At 44.7% G+C, this 20408-nt stretch overlaps 1 protein-coding gene across 1 annotated transcript; it reads right to left on the bottom strand.

Annotated features, from left to right (window-relative positions):
* Positions 1–1314: 1314 nt before the first annotated feature.
* On the bottom strand, positions 1315–19653 carry LOC135395253 (uncharacterized). The gene is made up of 2 exons (XM_064626493.1): positions 19392–19653; positions 1315–2897 (listed from the first exon to the last, which is right to left on the bottom strand). Exons 1-2 carry the CDS (start codon positions 19392–19394, stop codon positions 2091–2093), a joined length of 810 nt encoding a protein of 269 aa, XP_064482563.1. The 5' UTR covers positions 19395–19653; the 3' UTR covers positions 1315–2090.
* Between the last annotated feature and the right edge of the window lie 755 nt (positions 19654–20408).

The raw sequence follows: 20408 nt of genomic DNA, 5'->3' as shown, positions 1-20408 counted from the left end.
GCTCAGAAGCAATCGTCTCTGAAGTTACTCGGGTGCACGCTATCTTCTGATTGGCTTACAAAAGTTCGTCACCATGATGTTTTTGCCACTGGTGCTCCCCCGGCTGCAGAGACAATGCTAATATATGAAACTCGTTTGTTTAATATCTATGCGCTTCACGGGAGAGAAAATTAGCCAGAATGGGCTGGCGAACAATGTCGAACAAATTGGCACGTGTTCCATGTACACATGTTTCCGGATGCAAGTGCCATTTCAGGGAAGCCCAGCGCTTCAGACAGTGATTTCTGAAGACCAATTTATGTTTTTACAGTTTCGGGAAGGTGCTGTTCTGCAACGCGTTCGCATGAAACGAACTCCAATCGTTCAGGCCTCATGTTACACCCGTTATTCCAGTGGGAACCTCGCACTTTTCGAAAAATTCATGTGCGATATCAACAGTTCGCCTCAACGACGCCTCACACGGGCTTTACCTCTCTGTATAAGCTGCTACAAGACGATATTGACTGTCCTGAATGTCTTTCCTCTGTTCCTTCTTGCGTACCCACGGTTATTACCAGGCAAGATCTATCGTTTTACATTCCGAAGAGTCACGCACATCCTTTATATCGAGTCCTCGAACTTTTTAATTGATCTCGATAATTTTTGCATCACTCACGATATTGACATCTTTCACGTATATTTGCTGATGTTACTGTGTTGTTGTATAGTTTTTGTGCTGTTTGCTGTTTTGGTGCACCATTACCCAGACAGTTTGTCGTTTATATGCACCCGGGAAATATAAAACGCTTAATACCTCAATAATGTTGCATTCTGCTGCACAGTGGAATCTGCTAACGATAAGTCACTTAATAAAAATACGTACCATATCTTACCGACTGTCGTTGCTGAGCTCTAAAATGTGCCATCCTAGCATGTGATGATCCTACGAAACGCATATACGTTGTAGAAGTAAAGGAAACCTAGGCTGTACTTTCTTTTGTCTACGGCTGTAAATTTGGTGGTCGGTAATTGCTGCTGACGCCGGGCCCTGTGTCACAGACCCCTGAGCTAAGGCGGGCCCGTCACGTATAAAATAAAAAAAGACTACATAAATACATAAAATCACTACCTCCACCGCGCTCACAGCTAAAAAAGGAGGCAATTTCTTTGGAAATATTATGAGAACTATCACAACTCCACACATAATGCCAGATCGCAGTTTACAAGATATAAACAAAATGAAACTTACTTGGCAACACCGAAAATCAGCAAATCAGTATGACCTGGTTCCGTCATCACACTGCTGGCAGCATACGAAATAAACGACCAAGCCCAAACGAGTCACACATGATTTATTCAGCAATGAACCTAAATATAATGCTAACGATGATTCACATACGAATTTCTCTTGATACAACGTGTATGAATGAAACTCTTTATTGGTATTACGGTGTATACTGACGGCTGCGGTACAATGGAGTACACAAGACAATCGCTTCACACCTACCTAATAACGTTGCGTCTGAGCTATGCCTGTCGTGAAAACGAAACGCAGTAAATACGCAAGCCTCCCTCCCCGGAACTAGCTTGCTATATGCTTGGTATTGTGCATGTTCTCCCATAACGCGATACGAAATCTTTTCTGTTTGCACACATAATTCCTCTTCGTAACATAACGTGATCGATTTCAAAAGGTGTATAGCGGTGTGAACGGTAACAAAAATGGAACGCGTCTTGTTGATTATCTATAAGAAATGGGTGTGTTTTCGAACTGAACGCGTCAAGGCATGACATGTGGAAAGCCTGTAGTCCCGGTTGTGTCATGCCTACGCTTTTTCTGTAGGCGTGGATGCCTTATCCTTCTTTCCTGTACCGTACTTCTTTGTGCATATGCCTGCAGCTCATTACGTCTGCAATAATGGAGCAGTTCTAGAACGTAGACGAAGACAAAAAGGTTATCAGTCGATTTTTATGAGGGATAGTCAACGACCCTGACTACGGTGAAATGCAAATTTTCACAGCACTCTTGATAGCAATGTTACTGCCGAGAGGCAACGTCTTGAAGAAGTACGGTACGTACGCAACATGCCCCATACCCTGAAATGTCATTCCTAGTTGGCTCCCGCACGGAACCTGGGCCTTGACGTGTTCTTTACGCGACCAGTCTTTCCGAACCGGCGACCAGAGCCAGAGCCAGCGTCACTGGCGGCTGAAGGCTCTGTAGTCACCCGCTCCTTTCTTCGGCCTCCATTTCCATTGTTAAATCTCGAGCTTTTTGGCGTCGTGCTCGTCTTGACCTTAGGTTGGGCTGTGGTACGTGTAGCCTCTGTAGCAGCTACCCTGACAGGAAGTTCCGTTGTGGAAATGGCCCCAAGGGCTGGCGGGCTCTTAATGAAGCTTGGAAGAGTCGGACGAGGTCTAGCAGCGTAGTGAACATTGGGGCGTTGTAGCCTGTTCTTCCGTGGAGCCAGGAAAAGTGTAGATGGCGAGATTGGACCGTTTTTCTTCGCATGGTCTTGTTCTTGATGTTCAGCAGCAGGCTTAGGTTCAGCTGGTTTTGGCCTAGAAGATGAAGACGATGATGAACTTGGTGGTGGCTTCGGCGTGGACGGCTTTTGTGGTGGTTCCTCGTAGTCGTCAACTGGTTCCGGCTTGTTTCGTGAGCTTGAGCTGCTCGACGAGGAACTGCCGTGGCTGCTTCCTCCTCTACTGTGACTGCCTGATGACGCCGGTTGTTTTTCGGCTTTCTTGTGCGTTTCTTCTTCTGCACCCTCTTCGTCGTAGTAGTAGTCGTCGTAAGCTGGGGCTTCGGTGGATGGACGACGGGACTGTGGTCCCCTGCTGCGGGAGCCTTGACCGTAGGCTTGGTGAAGGAGGACGGTGAAAGCCATCAGGCTCAAGATTAGGAGAGGGGCCCGCTGGAAAAGACAAAAAGTGTTCTTTAATATCGGACGGTAATAGCTTTTAAGCAGTACATTCGTGCGCTAAAACAGTAACTGAAATGTGCGTAACCCGCAACCGAGAGCACTGTGCCCGACAGCTTTCACCGCAGGGCGCGCACAAAAATTTGTAACCGGTAGCACTTGGTAACGAGAGCTTGAATAATTCTAAATTTGTGCAGTGAACATACGCTTGCTTCTGAATATTTTGTCCGACTTGGATCTCGACTCAAGGACGCTTTGGTTCCACGCACGCTTAAAATGTCATCGACCACTACCGTGGTATTGACTTCCACACTTTGGAATGACCTGTCCTGGCTTGAGTTTTAATGCGCCACAGAGTCAGTGTTCCATGTGAGTCCATCATGCCCATCAAGTGCATGAAGTGTCCATCAGGGAGGGATCTTGCATTAAGAGCTAAAGAAAATATCTTGTGAAAGTTTTCTGACACAACAAACCGACCTGACAGCTCATACGCGGAAATGAAGTTCTGCCACTTTTACTAAGGTGAAATGGTGGCCAGCGTCTGGCTTCTGTCGAAATGATTACAGGAATTATTTAGAGAGAAACAAAACTTCAGAGAACGAACTTCAGAATCTCAGAAACTCTCAGAGAACGTGTATGAGAATGGCTTGTTGCATTGGTGTTGTATTGTTGTACTGGGACGGCGAATGGATAAACAAGGAGTGATATGAATTTTTATTTCTGCCACTTGTTACTCAGAAAAGATACTTCACTCTGCTTTTCCTGCGACTGACCTAGCTGTAAAGACTGTGGCTGTGCCGCAGAGGCAGTTCATGCTAGAGAGGCCAAGAATGAGATGCATCGCAAGCTCGTATAGTCATATTATGAGGACGATGAACTGCAAGAGACCATGTCGCTACACATACCTCCTTCTAAGAAAAAAAAGCGCCATTAGAGGCGCTCCCAGACAAATCGGGTCGTTCACTGACAGAGTAACCTGGGTTGCACGCTGTTTCATTTGTTTCAAATCCATCTCCTATTGAAACTTACGAAGCACTGTGCCACTACTACCTGACCTGCTACTTTTACCCGACGTACTCGTCATCATGGTACACAAGGAATTTACGAGGGATTCTAATAGTTTCCGCCTTTTCAGAGTTTTGTTCCTCCCGTAATGTCACTTCAGCAAAACGCTGACCTAGAAATTATACGCCGTTCATTCCGCATGCGTTCTTGCTGAGGCAGCTCACAGCGTTGTTAGTGCTTTCATATCGTCATATAAGTAGCACGGGATACCTTGTTGCCCATGGAATTTATCAGGGGCATACAAGTTTAATGAGGAAAGTGTCTACTCACTGCAGCTCGTCGAGAGCGACACAGAATAGTACACGAGGAAGTAGGTCAAGGTTACCTTTCTCTTTTGTTGCAGCGAAAACATTTTGTACGATTTTGAGTGTACAGTCTGTTCGGCTCTGGTTAGCTATTGACGATATTCCTCATGTTCAGGACGCCTCCCTACACCTTCAATGAGTGTGTAGGTACAGCATTTACGGGAGACTATGTATTTATCTGTTTTTTCAACTCTGCATTTGTGTGGAATGCTTATGCAGGAATGCTTATGCTTATCCAGGAAAATTACTCACCACCACCACCACGCAGCACAAAGGACAAGGGATAATTTAAAAAAAAATACATTAAAGATGTCTATTCTGAGCAATGTAGCTAGCAGTGATGGCCAGTAGTTAACTACATGTAGTTAAACTACCTGATTGTGGTTAAAAAGTGGTTATCAACTACTTGCAGAAATGTAGTGGCAACTACTAGTTAAACTACTTTCTAGTTACCTTCTAGTTAAACTACTATTTCGAGTAGTTAACTACGGTAGTTAGGTGACTGCAGGCGCCAACTACTTCCAATTTTGCCGCAAGCTTTACGGCACGATTCTGCTTCCGACGTTTACCTTGAGCTACTTGTTTGATGAGAACGGAGGTGCAGAACACTTGTGCCGTGCATGTGTACTAAATCTCCACTTTTATCACTGCTTGTGATTCATATTTAGGTGTCCAAGAACACTATAGAATGGAACTGGTGTTGATGGACAACGTTAAGTAGTTATAGATGTAGTTAAAATACATTGCAGTAGTTAAAGAAGTGGTTTTAACTACCTCCCCTGGAAAGTAGTTGAACTACTAGTTAACCTACTCAATCGCGAAGTAGTTAGTAGTTATAGTTAAACTACTGTAGAAGTAGTTAGTGGCCATCACTGGTAGCTAGAAACAAACATGAGATCTATTTAGCATTGTTTCTAGTCCGAGATAGAAGCACACTGTAAAATTATATTGCATTGCAGATTAAGGGCAGAGTCATGCCTCTGAAAAATTGATTACTGAGAAAGACGTAAAAAAACGTGACCAGAATCAACATAAAATCTTAGCAAGATGACTTAAAGCATTAAAAAAAATGCTGAAAGCACGGAAGTGACATTTAGCTTTGCTGGAATGATTGATTCATCCCTCCAGTCACCATGATTAGGAGCAACCATGCACAATACTGTTTGCTGTATGGTGCCTTGCACAGCTCAATTATGTTTAGAAAAAGGTCCTTAAAAGCAGCTGAGAGCGTCCAAACAGCCAAGTGCGTCGCAACCGTGGAGGACATGCCCGGCTCCTTGCGTGATGTAATGGGGTCCGTGTGACGTAGCATGAGCGTGACGATCAGCCGCGATGCCTCATTCCTCAGTGAAAATATCGCTGCGCTACTTGCGGGGGACTCTCAACATTACAGAGCAACGTCATCACCACTTAGGCTGACTGAAGCAGTTGAGGGGAGAGAGTGCAACATCAAAGACATCGCGTGCGCGGGCGACAGTCCAACTATAGGATAATCGCTCTTTAGCAAGACCACACATTAGTGAGTTTTAGTACCTATATCGTACGCTATCTGTTTTGCGTACGTAAGGGATAGCGTTGGTGGTTCTGCGCACACGCAAGACAAGCAGAGCTTTGCACATTGCGCAGAACCACCACGCTGTCCCTTACGTACGCAAAGGCGACAGAGTGTACGTTAGACTGAAACTCCCTATTATCTGTTACACAATACGCCGCAACCAAAACGAAGAATGTATGCAGGGGGCCTTCACACTACTCCTTTAAAAGCTGCCAGGATGTTCCAGTCAGGTTGTCCAGTGGCACGGTGAGCCTCCTTTTGTGTGCTCTGTAGGAGGGGAGACTCGTTGCAGTGGGTGGACTTGATCCAAACCGATATGATGCTGCAGGATACTGGGGAATACATTAGTACAAAAGAAAGCGACGCCTTAGAGCGCAGAAGAAATATCGTTTGGACACTCATCAATAGCACTGAGGCTTGGGGAAGTTCCTGTCTGATCGACTGGACGTGGCTGTTCCAGGAGAGGCGTTCCTCGAAGACAGCGGCTAGAAATTTCAGTGCCCTTACACGACCCCCAGGAGTGCTGTCGACTGGACATGGCTGTTTAGGAGAGGCATTCCTCACGTATAACGTCTATAAACTACGCTTCTTTCACGCGATCAACAGGAGTACTGTTGATTTGACGTGGCTCTTCCAGGAGAGGCGTTCCACAAGGACAACGACTATAGGCAACGACCAACGCCAGTGCAATACGCCGCGTACACGCTTGACAACGGTTCCTGAGCGTGCGTATAGTAAGAAATGGTTAAAAGATCAGCAGTGTGCACAAAGACGGAAAATTATAATCCGAAATTATCTCTTTATGTAGCAGTTTTTCAACAGCTTATACGAAGCCAAGTTTCGCTACCATGGCCACTGAATGCATTAAATATAATACTCGCCATAGTGAGTTGCAATGGTGATGCCTAATCTGGTAAACACGACAGGTGGAATACAGTACAAGCGAATGTAATTCTACTCCAGCGTTTCCAGTAGTTTTAGTTAAAGTTGGGTGGAACATCACAGCAGTAACAAAAAGATTTGCATCTTGCAATTGGTCGGTCTGACGAGTCTCCTTCGACAAGGTTAGCTCCTCGCAGTGTTGTTCCCATAATATATTCCGATTCTCGCATGCCTGCCAGGAACGACCGTCTCGTTACAAGCATGGTTTATCATCCTGTACTCGCATAACAGTATTTCTGGATTAAATATGCAGTGTTACGCGGAGGAACTGGTTTTGTAGCATTTGGCAGCGGCTCCGGTACAACCGGTGGGTGATTAGCATGAGCGGCCGCTATATACGATGGAGGAAACACAGCCTAATTATTGGTTCCGCCTTGTCAACAGCCTGTATTTAAAATACAATAACTCTTTTCACAAAAGATTCCGGTTTCTTGTCACGATGAAGATGCATTCTGAAATGGACGAAAAACAGGGAGACACTTACGGAGTGATTCTTGCAGATGGCATTCACAGGGCTGGTATGCTTTTTCAAGAGGCCTTCTTCAAGGCCCTTCGTCCTTCGGATAGGACCATGCTGGTATTAGGTCACTTTCCTATGCATTCATGAATGAGCCCCCAAAGAACAAAAAGGACAGAACCCTAAACGGATCGATATTAGCCTCAGTTTCAGTTGTTGGGTATAGGCTTGTGCTCACACACTGTCTGCGGCCGTGCACTGCGTGGAAGCAAACATAAAGGGACACACGTGTTGTAGCTTGTGCAAAACCCTGCGTAGTCCAGACTATAGCATCTAGGGGGTGATGTAGATAATAATGAGGTATGGGTCATAGCTATATATCTAGTAGGTATCTGTTCGGTCCGTTCTCTAAAGTTAGTTCTTTTTCCCCCATGATTTCTGGTTATTCAGATGACCTTCTGGCTCAACTACTATTCGCGCGTCTGAACACTTACAGTGTGAAGAAAGAACCCATAGATTCTCGCTTTCTATCCTCCATGTTCGCGTCTCCATTTGTCCAGTGTACGTGGGATGTAGCCAATTCGTTATCTACTTACGTTTAATAAAGCAGGTAGAGACGGAGATCTACAGCGGACAGGACATGTTTACATAAAATAGTGTTTCTAAATTTATAAAAAAAATGGAATAGGATGCTCTGGGTGCTACTTTTTGCACGCACAAGGTGTCCTGACTACAAAACAGTGTGATGACTGGGTAGTTGGTAAATAGACATAGCACGACCTAAGCAGCAAATACACCCGGACAGACAGAAAGAATAGTATAACTGTTTAGAAAAAAGGTTGTGTTGTCCAGTGGTATACCCGCTACCAAACCAACAGAGTAACGCAATACCGCTACCCGCAACTTCACAAAAAAGTAGCGCAATACCAGCCTCGTTACAAATTTGAAAAAGTAACGCGATACCGCTAGCGCTACCAATTAAAAGTAACTTAAATACTATGCCGCTACTTTTCTGCTACCGTACCCTTCTCTAGATAATACATTATCGTAGAGACACCTCGTTGCCGAATGTGTCTAAAGACGACGCAGTATTTATGCAGCGTGAAGCATGGCGTTACTTACAGTCAAGATATACTATTTGACATTGAACTTATGATAGTGTTTTGTTCGAGGCATCGGCGTATCCCAACTCAAACCTTTCCGTCTGCTTATACTCCCGACGGATTGAGTAGTTCTCCTTTTGGTCAACTGATGCAACTGCCATCATAAGCGAACTCTCATCGGGTCAGCAGTAACTAGCTCCTACGTGGTAAAAAAGCCAAACGAAAGGCACAGTGTTTGCTCATGCTTTCGCCAGGAACAACGCCTCCAAGATCATAGACAACCTCTTGAGTGCTGTTGGCATACTGCACCAAAGCTTGTCTCTCGTAGGAATTAGGAGTTACTGTTGTTGCTTGCCCCTGCTTTCATTCTTCGAGCTACACGACGGGTTCTCTTACAAAGCGTTTGATTATGCTACGTTTCATTATGTTTAATTGCTACGATTAAACCACGTTCAGTACGCTTTTTCTGGGAATATGAGTTCCTTAGGAAGAGTCTACTCGTGTGAGATTACATCCATAATGCGGGATTTCAACAAAAATATGATGTAACTTTTCTCTAAATATGGCGAACGATGTGAACAATCAATTGCTTTAAAGTTAATCGCTTGTGTACCGCCACCAAGCTAGTGTGCTAAGAGCCCCGAGAAGTTTGAGAGTCGCCCCCTGGTGTTCACTGAACGAACCGTGTCGTGCGGATCTTCCCGGGCAGTATCCACACATTGCATTGTGTATCAAGGCATTGCACGTGTAAGAGGCTGTCCAGCGTTGATATTTCCTGATAATGCATGACGAAAACGACATATGTATTCCAAGTAAGTCGCATTTGCATTCCAATATGACAGTTTTTACTGTAAGAGAACCGAAACCGAAACGATGATTCCCACCAAGAGGCGGCACAGTGGCGGCGCTAGTGAGGGTCTCGCCGCCATATTGGCCATATAGACCTCTACCTGTTTGTAAACAAATGACGCCATAGTGTTCGACACCGCCGCGAATTTGGTAGAGTTGAACTACTTTCAAAGCTGGTGGCGAACAAGGTCCCGCACGAAAGCTACGTTCTTGAGGAGATTACGATGGCCTCTGAAAGGGACGCGACCTTCGGTCCTAGTTTTCTTTCAATAGGAGGCAGCGAACAAATGCCCATTCGTGGAACCCAGCTTTCCCCTTCCGATCTCTTTCGGTTTCAATCTGTCTACCAACGTCATGATGACGTCTCTCGGGTAGAGGTTTGTTGACACTGACTCCCGAATGATATTATTTCTTCATTTTGTTTGGCTCATATACCTACAGTGTAACGTATTTCATATAAGAAGTTAAGTAGATCGCGTTCGGCAATCTGTGTAAGTTAAAGTAATTCTATCTTGCCAGAAATGTCTCACCAGTGGCAGAAACATCTTAAAGCAAAGTCAGCGGTGCGTTTGGAGTGCGATGACTGTCGCGAGATCTCGTTGTGTCTCCGATATATTTTCGTATTTCTTTTCCGAACGACACGACGAACAATAAAGTTGCAAAACATAGTTTGAAATGTGATATCAACACGCTCACACTAGTCTTGCAACTGTAGCACGCAAACTAGCATCGTAGCCCACATTATGTGGTATGTTAATAAAGTTATGCATACCTGTTCGTGTTTCACAAATGTGAGCTAAAAAAGTTAAAAAAAAATGCACAGAATCAACACGAATTATACTTCTACATATTCACTGCGCTTCGATTATGAGAGTTCGTGAAACTGAAGAAGGTCGTCACATCAGTCTGCCTGATCAACAAATAACTATAAGGAATAACAAGAAAAAGAATCTGCTTCGCCGTTCTCGCATTTTTGCTCCGTGTTCCACGTCTCCCATATTATGAAAAGTAGCGATAACGGTAGCGGAGAAAGAGTCCGCCGCTACTCAGATTTGTAACGGAAATGCTTTCCCCGTTACTGATTTAAAATGTAGCGATATCGCTACCTACAACACTCGCTATGTACAACACTGCAGGGTTGTAAGCAAACAGACGTGATCTGTCTGTCTGTCTGGGTGTGTTTACTGCTTTGGTCGTGCTGTGTCCTAACTAACATGCACCAAATTGAATTGCGGTGGCCAATATTTCATTGGACATCAATAGGGATTCACCAGGATATCAGAATAAACTCTATTGACATTCTAAGGAAAATGAAACGTCTCCTCTATACTGTGTCAACGTTATGGAGTTTCATTGTGAGTCATGCAGCTCGCAGGTCATTGTTGTGTGTTAGCCGTAGCATAAGTATCCTTTGCATGTCCTAATTAAACTACACAGGCGCTTGTATTAGTGTTAAGTCTACAGATAATGGGGAGGTCTAATGGAGAAAATCCCAAGACATACATTGCAGCCGGGGAGGGGGTGGGGGTAATACAGAAGTGGGCGTCGTCACGACTGTAGCCGAAAAAAAAAAGACTGATGAAGGGTGGAGTTGCGTAGAGGGTGAGTGAGTGAGTTAGTGAGTGAGGCAAAGTGTTAGAGGGGTCGCTGAGCAAGACCGCCTACTGCAGAGAGGGAACAAGGTTTCTTGCTTTAGCGGAACGGTCGGCATAAGAACCACCGGGGTAGCGGATGTCCGCTAGCTTGCCAGAGCTGGAGTGGGGGAGATGGGCTTCGCGCGCACAATGGTATGCTCGGCAGTCACGCAGGACGTGCTTGATTGTTTCAGGTTGTTGACAATGACCACAGTAGGCGTCACCCCTAGAGCCGATCTTGAATAGTTGAGAGTTGGTGAACGCAGGTCGAGCGCGTAGCCTATGGAGCATGGTCTGTATGCCTCGAAAAAGGTTTTTCATGGGAGAAGGGCGCGATGATGGTGCATGGTGTCCGGTATCCCAGGGTGGCGCAGTTGAACAAGCTGCTGAACGGCCATTTGCATGTCTGTGTCGTCCGGAGTTGGTAAACAATGGCTGCAGCTCAGGTGTGCTGAGGACGCTAGCTGATCCGCCGATCTGAAGGGAGAGGGCCGTTTCGAGCTTGTTGGCTTTCATCGGCACAGCGTCGGATTTACAAGATTTCTGAAAAAAATCTCCCCAGGACTAGTACTGCAAACAATGATATTGCCGGTAAAACATCTATTTGGGCCTGTGGGTACATTTGGTACATACAGTGCTCTATGTTGTGTCGTCTGTGTTTGTCTCTTTTAGCGCTTTTATCGTCAAGGAAATGATATTGCCAACTGTATGATGGACCTGTAGGATGCCGCCACCATTTTAGAATTATAAGCAAAAGATATGAAACTCGAAGCTCCTCATGCCAACATATTCGCCTTGTTCTGTCAATGAACACATTTGTCGGAGTTCAGTAAAGGTTTGCCATTGCTACCACAACATTACTCTCTTTCGTGTTTTTTTTTTTTTTTTTGCAATAAACCTATATTCTCCCCCCCTCCCCCCAACATTGCTCTTTTGTATTTTCGTTGATTAGATTAGTCGGGTAAAGGTGATCCGCGTTCGAATCCGGGTCCCGGCTGTGTTGTCCGCGTGTTTTTCGTCAGGCGCTTTAAGTCCTATATCGGCACCGTTCCCTATGAAGTCGGCCTAGGGCGCACGATCCCTCCGGCACGCAGTTTCATCCCCACCACTACCACCTTCCTTCACTTTTAGCCCACTGATCATCTTCTTATTCCCCGTTACAGTTTTTGATTTATTTGGTAATACAGTCAAACTGCTTTACAACGAAACTCAGGGGACAGCAAAAAAATTTGCAGTAAAGGTATTTTCGTTAAAAAGGATGTCCGTTATTGGACCTATAGGGCTCCAGCGGGACCGCAAAAAAATTTGCTGTAGTGGTATTTTCATTAAAAAGGTGTTCGCTATAAAGGAGTTTGACTGTATACGTATATACGTGAAGTGACTTATCCTCTCGCACGGGCTGGGCAAAAGAAAAACAGCTACAAAGCAACCGACACTAAATGCTTGTGAACATTTTACTATGTGCCAATATTGCCGCACCGCCCATGAGAAACAGCTTCGCGTCATCATTTAAGTTTTCCTTTCGCTTACACCAAACAATCATCACCTAAACTACATTCATCGTACATTCCGGTTTTTCGACTTCCCGACTCTCTGCCGATACTCGACGGGATCACGGAAGAGCGGAAGCACGAAAGTCTATTTGCAACAGCGTCATCGAAAGTGTTGCACTCCTGCAGAAACGCAGTGCAGCTGCAACGTTCAAGTGGCCAGCAGTGCCAGATCAGTAGGTCAGCACTTGCGGGCTTTCAAAAGCGTCATTCCAGTTTGTACCGGATGAGAAGACCTGTTCTTCCGAGGGCCGTGACATGGGGGCTCACCTCTTGCGCTGGAGGAGCATTAATCTGCGGCTATTGATTGCCGTTGTCATATTAATATTGAAGGGAGCCGGCAAGTCGTTCTGCCCTTTGGACTTTACCGAGCCTCTGGGCGTTTGACTGTGCGCCAGATGGTTCTCTCTCTTTAAACTTGTTTGTACAGCGGTGCATCGCAGGCGGTATAGCATTGCTCAGAGCGTGGATTCATCTGGTTCTAAAGTAAGTTGTAAAAGGTGATTAAATGAATCCCGCGTCCGTCATGAATTTTAATAAGCCCGTTGAAGATCAGGAGAAACCTTGTTAATGATACCCGGAGCTACGATGTAGAGTATGATATACGCACGCGACGTTTTGAGCAGCGTGGTAGCTTTTAGTGTATCAATTGATACTTGGGGTGCGATAGGTCAGACGTGTGCTTGTAGTATCATTCGTTCATCACATCATCTCATCTCATCCTGGCTACAGTCGTGACGCAGCCCACATTCTTGAGGCCAACAACGGCAAGCCGGTTTTCGTCACCACCACCACGACCCACCGTTTATCGAAATAAACGACAGTGCACAAACGACAAACACTGTGCGCCTTGCAGCTGATGCAAAGATAAGATATATATAAATACCCAACTGTTGCATCGAGGCTCAAAAATTTATTTTAGAGGACGTCACTGTTTGGAAAGCGAGCCATAGTCGAGTACAGTCAAAGATTACTACCTTACTACTCCCTTACTACAACAAGGTCTATGATTCGGTGGTAAATTCACGGAACACGACGAGCAATTGGGCTAGTTGGCGCGAATGCATAGTGAAGTAAACACGACGCAAAAGACAAAGGGACGGAGGAACAGACAGGAAGAGCGTTCTGTCCAGACGAATATTATTGCCACAAATGGGTAAATTCGTGGCATAGCTCGCCAGTTTACTTTAATTTTCTAAGCAATTCAGTCAATGATCACGATGATGGTAGTAAGAAAAAAAAAGTTAAATACTGCAACCGCAACATATGTTCTATTGAATAATTCCTTCGAGAGAAATAAAAATGTGCGAGGCTTGGCATCGACAAGCAGAGGTAGTTTTCTCTGCGCTCTGTCCGACAACGCTAGAATATGAAGACTATATGAAAATAATAATCCTCTTATGGAACCATCAAGCTAATCTAGCTATCGCCTCTCTCGTTCGTTCTCTTCTTCCTTGCTCTTCTCCAACCGTTCATCGCACAGTCGTCTACCTGTGTATAGAATGCTTTGACATACCGGTGCAGTACTGACGGTAGCTGTTTACTCAACGCTATTTTACTACGTAAAACTCCCGCTGCATCGAAACAGGAAATGACTCTCGAAATGGCTACCACCGAATTTCGTTATTGTAAATTCATTACTGCTCTGGTTAAGCATTGTAGCCCGAAGTCCTGTCACTTAAGGTATCGTTGAGTATCAATAACATCGATCAGTGAAATCATTAAAATCGTATGGTAGTAACGACTGCGTAACTGTCCTGGCTTAGGACGCATGGAGTTTCACCGACCACACACACACACACACACACATACAGTGGATGATGATGCTGATGAGGTGGGCGATTCACCGCGGCTTTGGTGGTACACTGCCTTATTGCTCATTGGGAAAGCGATGCACCGACCAATGCAGATCTCCGACACGCCTTTTTACGTCTGTGTGATACTCGTCCGATAGTAAGTTCCTGGCCGAAACATCAACGCGTGTTTCTGTTCGGACAGTGAACTGGGCTTTAGTTCAGAAAGAAAAGTCAAATGCTGCCCCATACACCACTCAGTATCCCATCTTGCTTTCTTTCTTTGTTATTGTTAATATTTTTTTTCGAGACATACGTTGTTATGTTTCGTTGCAACGCGAACATTTTTTTCGAATCCCGTAAATTTCGTTCCTTACACTTTCGAGGCAAACACACCGGAGCGATACTTTCTACCACGGTCACCCGCTACCAACCAGCATATCTGCGTCATCACCTGATGCTGCCAATCATGTAGCGTGTCCAAGTTGAAATTTTGCGGAAAGTATGTGACGCTGAGCATGACTACTACGGAACTTTCGTAAATAGTTTCTTTCGGAACTGAATGCATGCGCACGCCTGCAACTTGGGGCACACCTTTTTCAGCCACACGAAGAAAATTATTCTGTCCTCCAACAAATTTATAGTTTCGTATCGTTCAGGCTCTAAAAAAAAAGGCGTTTCATCTACGTTATAACCGGTAACGTCAGAGGCCTACTTGTACTCGACCTTCCCCAGCCCTCGCCTCAGCATCCATATGCAAAGTACACGTTAAGTGCTCTAATAACTGCGTGCCCTTCATGAATATATTCGTAGTGCTTGAGGACATTCAATGTTACGCGTAATTGGGCTGAACGGCTCCCCGCATAGTGCGAGCATAAGTGTGCAAGGCCCTTTCTCCAGAAAAAGAAAACTAGGAGCGGTTCTATGTAAAGCAATCGACTTTATAGTTCACAGAGAGCATCCATATACAGGGTGTTCAAAATTAAGTTTTCGCTAGCACTTTATAAATAGGGGAACAAAAGAAAACTGGTGCTACTTTTTCTGTTCCTTGAGTAAGAAACAGGTGCTACATAATTAGCAGCATCTTCTTACAGTTTCTTACACAAGTAGCGTAAAGTTATCATATCGTGATAGATATCATATAATATCATAAGATATCATATCATATCATCAAGATATCAGTTTCCTGTCATCGCTGTGTTTGCGTAGCGCTCGTGAAAGCTTAATTTTGAACTTCCTGTATTCGGTAACCCTGTTCTGTCGTGATGGACAGCAGCAATACTATAGCCTTCGAAATGTTGTGTACGCTGATGCTGCCACTTTCGACTCAGCTGTACCGACGTATTTGTATCGCTTTGACAAACGCAAGGTGCTTTGTTCAACTCGTCAGATGAAGCAGAATTACCGGTTGAACGTACAAGTCACATATTCACGAGGTAATAAGAGTACCGTCTATAGTGAATAGCTTCGCTGTGGCTGGTCACCCTCACTGTCCCTCTCCATTCTTTTTCATTTATTTTTTTTTTTCTGATGGGGTACAATGAACTGTGGCGATCCATCTACGAGTTTTCACTGCTGATCGGTATTAGATCGTAAATGTAAAATTCAGCACTCGTTTCAGGTGTGCTACATATACAAAAGGATAGAGTACACCAAATAAAAAGAAAGGAAAAGAGTACTATCGTGCCTTTGTTCTTGCTTGTTTAGCTCGTTCTGCTCCGTAGCTTTATCCATACTGTAATGCTGGTCAGCCGAAAAGTACGTGGACTAAATGCACGACGCGATGCTGAACTCATAACGCTGTACTACGCAAACATGGCCATTATCATCGTGATGACTGTACAGTAAAGGGTTCTGGGTTCAGCATTGTGCTTTTTGGCTGAACAGTATTACGGTATGGACAAAGTTACGGGGGTAGCAGAACGAGCTAAGCAAGTAACAACAAGGCCATGATAATGCTCTTTTTCTTTGTCATTGCTTTTTTTTAACGAGGTGACGTCTATCCTTTTCCATGTAGGAATTTTGCATTTTACGATGGATCAGTGTTATGATCAGGATCAGTGTTACCCCGCCTGGCTACTTTGGTCCGGTAACTTTACTTTATAAAGAGCTGGAAATGTGTTGTTCGAAACGTACGTTGTTCAAGGTTATCTTTAAAGTCCCCACCTAAGGTGCCCCATGCCCCGGACCCTACACTCTTAAAAATGAACTTCACCGCATAGCATGTTCCTGGTCAACCATCATCTCGAGTGACATCATTCTTCCCCCTGATTTGCTGAAACCGGGAGGCGTTACGCAGTTCATAACTGCCACAGTAAAAATGGCGCGCGCCCGCCTATTTCAGCAAACCAAGGCAGAGAGCGTTGTCATTCGGGGTGATGGTTTTCTAGGAGCGTGCTATGCGGTGTTTTAGCTCGGTTTTCAGAGCGTACGCGGTGCAAATCCGCCGTAACACTCTACTAGTTTGCCACCCCGTGCGTGTCATATCCGCCGAGTGCTGTTTATTTGACCCATAAATGGAAGATAAGAGCTAATTTGAACAGGGTTGCGTAAAAGAGATCCCCGATAAATCGCACAGCTCTTCCCAGCAACTTCCTTTTCGTGAACAAATTCATTTCCGCATGCGAATGATGCTGCACACCACGCGGCAGGATAATCCAGCCTGTTTCCGCATTGCCCCTTATCTATTTCAAGTGCACAGGATTTATTTCTAGTCTCCCAAGATGGCTTAGCCGCGTAGGGCCAGCCGATCTTACACCAGCATCTCCTAGTACCTGATGAAGATTACGCGAAATACATGCATACGTTTCTGGAACTAGCTGCCTCGTTTTACTGGGTGAGTTTCTGCTGGCAGGGAATCATGCTGATCCTTGCTACTTCTTGCGGTCTTTCTCGTTGTTATTGCACTATACTAGTTACTTATAGCTATACTTTTAGTATAGTTATGGTATAGTTGTAGTATAGTTATAGTATATTATAGTACAGTTAGTTATAGTATAGTTTATATACCTTATAGTTTAGCTTATAGTTCAGTTATATTTTTAACGTCAGTGCTAGTTGTGTATTGTTGTACTTACTTTCGATTATTGTGGTGACACCTGCTTGGGCCCGAGATGGGCTCGCAGTATTGCTGAATAAATAAATTAATAAATATACGGCACCAATATTGGCTCTCCTGCAAAGAAACGCCATGTGCTGTCGATGATGACAAAAGAAAAAGAAAAACATTTAGTTGTTATATCCATCAACATGGATCCTTGTACTCCATAATGCTGAAAGTTTCATGCTAAGATAAAGAAATCAAAATAATAGGAAAATAGCGGTAGAATATAATTGAAAAAGCACATGTACGACGGGGGCTCAGATCATTTACAAAAGAGTCAGAGCGCTGAAAGAAAAAGGAGCCGAACACAAAGAGTCGAAATACTTTTTTTGCCCGCCCTGATACCTGCCACACACAACATAAGACAACGCTACACCATGCGTTCCCTGCCCTGTGGAGCAGCCAGCAGCTATAGGGTGCAGCTGATGATGACGACGATACAATAAGATAATATGGAGATTACAACGTCAAACTCACGTTTGAAAACATTGAGTGGGTTGCACAGGTCCCTCGTGTTTTCCCTTCCTTAACTGAGTTTTTTTCACTCTTTTCGCAGTCAGTTTGTATGCCAGAGTCATATTTTTCTTTCTAGCTCATTTCTTTTAATTCCATTGTCTTTCATCAACACGTAGCTATACAACAGCTACGAAGCAGCCGGCATCCACGTTAATGGTGCGTGTCCTCGATGTTTTTCTTTTTTTACAATGCAACTCAATTCAATTAATAGAGCATCTCGTTTTGCATTCAGTGAATGCTCTACCACGTATAGCAGCCGCTGACCAGCTCACAAGAACTATACAGGAGAATATTTCTTACTATACTTTCGCCCGGGTTGGCAGAGAAGAGCTGTCCCTTTCAATTTTCCCCCCTCCGACTGCTAGTCAACTTAATTTCCAGAGCGCACGATTATACCAAAAAAAAAAGGAGGTCGGCAAAATGCCCGTCATTTTGTGTCATTTCTCATCGACTCACTGCCGCACTTATAGAGGGGATGAAAAAATATAAAGCATCCCACTAAAGACACTCATGTGCCAAATGTGCTTCCAACCGGAAACAGAAACCAGTTGACTTTGCGCGGAAAAAAGAAAGTGGCACTAATCCCGTTCAATACAGCCCGTGGATGCTACTAAAGAAAAAAAAGCTTCAGGGAAACAAGGCTAAATTGTATTCATTTGCTTATCATTACTGTGTACACAGGTAACACGGTGAATTGCAAGTGTGGAGAAGGCGCTCCCTTTCAACGGTTACTACTTGGTTCCTAGGAACCGTCGCGATCGATGCATAATTACATGTTAATACGCATAATTAGCGTTTTGTATCAGCTTGAAGCAGAATTTGCATCTCGGGTCGGTGGGGGTGCGATTCCGCTGGGGTGTATGACACCCCTATCAGCTGGCTGCTACCAGTATGTTCATATAAAATACGCGTATTTATGTCAGAAAAAAAAAAAAAGGTGGGGAGTGTTAGGGTGTGTGTAGTTGGGTGTTTCAACCTCCTCTTTTCCTTCTTTTTTTTTTGTCTTTCTTCTTTTTCGTATTGCTTCTTTGCTCTCAGTGACAATGCACACGAACGAAATGTTACCCAGCCTAAACTAGAAACCAGGTTTATACGTTAAGCTTGTTCTTGATAACAACAACGACAAATAAGTGATGACAATGTAGTGGGATGTTTCACCGTTGAGGTAGCACCCTATCCAATAATGAACTTGAGAATGTGTGACTGCACGATCATTCCCGATATTTCACATTACTACACAGTTATTCCGTGCGGCGTCATTATTAAGTGGCGGAAGATAATTTAGGAAATATGTCCCCTTCAAAGGTGGTGGCTCAGTGTACTGCAGAATATTATATATGCGAAGCACTGTCACAAATTGTATTTATAGGTCGTGCGCGCGTGAAAATCGCAAACCCTCCTCCAATTTTGGGTATGGCCGATCCAATACCGGCATAATGTCAAAACAGAATCTGTTTACACAAGGCATTGTTACAGGAAGCGACTAATATGGAGACACTCATAAAATGCTCGATCGACAGCCAAAAGAGGATAAACAAACTGAGGTCCAATGTCATGCACCTAGTATATACAAAGACCCACCAGATACAATGTACAAAAGCAATACTTGCACTTACCATATTGGCGACACGTCAATCCAATGAATGCACCTCACTTCGAAGACACCAATCTGGTCTACTTTCTGTGTATCTATATACGTGCACCTTTTCTTGTATTAATAATAACTGGGCGGACGGGTGTTTATCTTTCTTTTCTTTTTTAACGCGAGGCCCCCCGAACGTCGCAGCACGGCGCAGTCCCCTCACAAAGGAAAGCACCTCTTCGTGGCGCCTTCGGTTTTATACTACGCCCGTTCAGCTGACCTAGTGGCCTGCCACCAGTCACGTGGTGTCTAGGAAGAAATTGGTAGAGAAAGGTGCGACTCCTATACGAAAGTGAAGCGAGGGAGAACTGGTTCGCTAGCAAGGCGTCCTCTGTTCTTGTCGGTCCACCCTCCCTTCCTCCCTCCCGTTTTACTTTTCTCTTTTTATAATACATCTTGTGAACGCCGAACTGCTCGCTGATGTCTTCGCTGTGGAATGCCGCGCGGGTTTTTTGTTGTTGTCCGTGCCACTGCGTCTTGGATCTTTTGGTTTTTTTTACGCTTAAGAGGCGTATATGGTTCAAGTTGTGCGTCTTGAGATGTCGTGGAGAACAGGGATGTCGTGTGTAGACTTCTCGTTGAATGAGAAGCTGTCCATCCGGGTCATTACCTGCATTTCAGATTTTGACCGGTGGCCAGCATGTGCACGCTAGGCATCGAAACTGCCTCTGACAATAAGAGCTGAACCATTCTCATATTACCTCATCGTCACACCCCCATGTCAACATCGTGACTGGAGGACCAGGGACGCCAGAGTGTGCGGAGAAGCGGACAGTTGCAACCCTGATCTCGGGTTGCGGGGATCTCGCCACCCCCCCCCCCTTTTCATGCACCGAGATCGGGTAGGGTGTCTGGTATTTTCACAGCCAGATTCTCACAGAATTCGCTTGTCCAATTGTACGAACTTTGTCTATACTGCAAATGATGTTGGTGCAGCAAGGAACATCTGTTGCGTGAACAGGTATACGTATACAGGGTGTTTGCTCTAACG

Source organism: Ornithodoros turicata, chromosome 5, assembly GCF_037126465.1.
Source record: "Ornithodoros turicata isolate Travis chromosome 5, ASM3712646v1, whole genome shotgun sequence".
NCBI lineage: Eukaryota > Metazoa > Arthropoda > Arachnida > Ixodida > Argasidae > Ornithodoros > Ornithodoros turicata.
The sequence above is the reverse complement of the archived record's forward strand: the minus strand, read 5'-3'. Positions and strand labels throughout refer to the sequence as shown.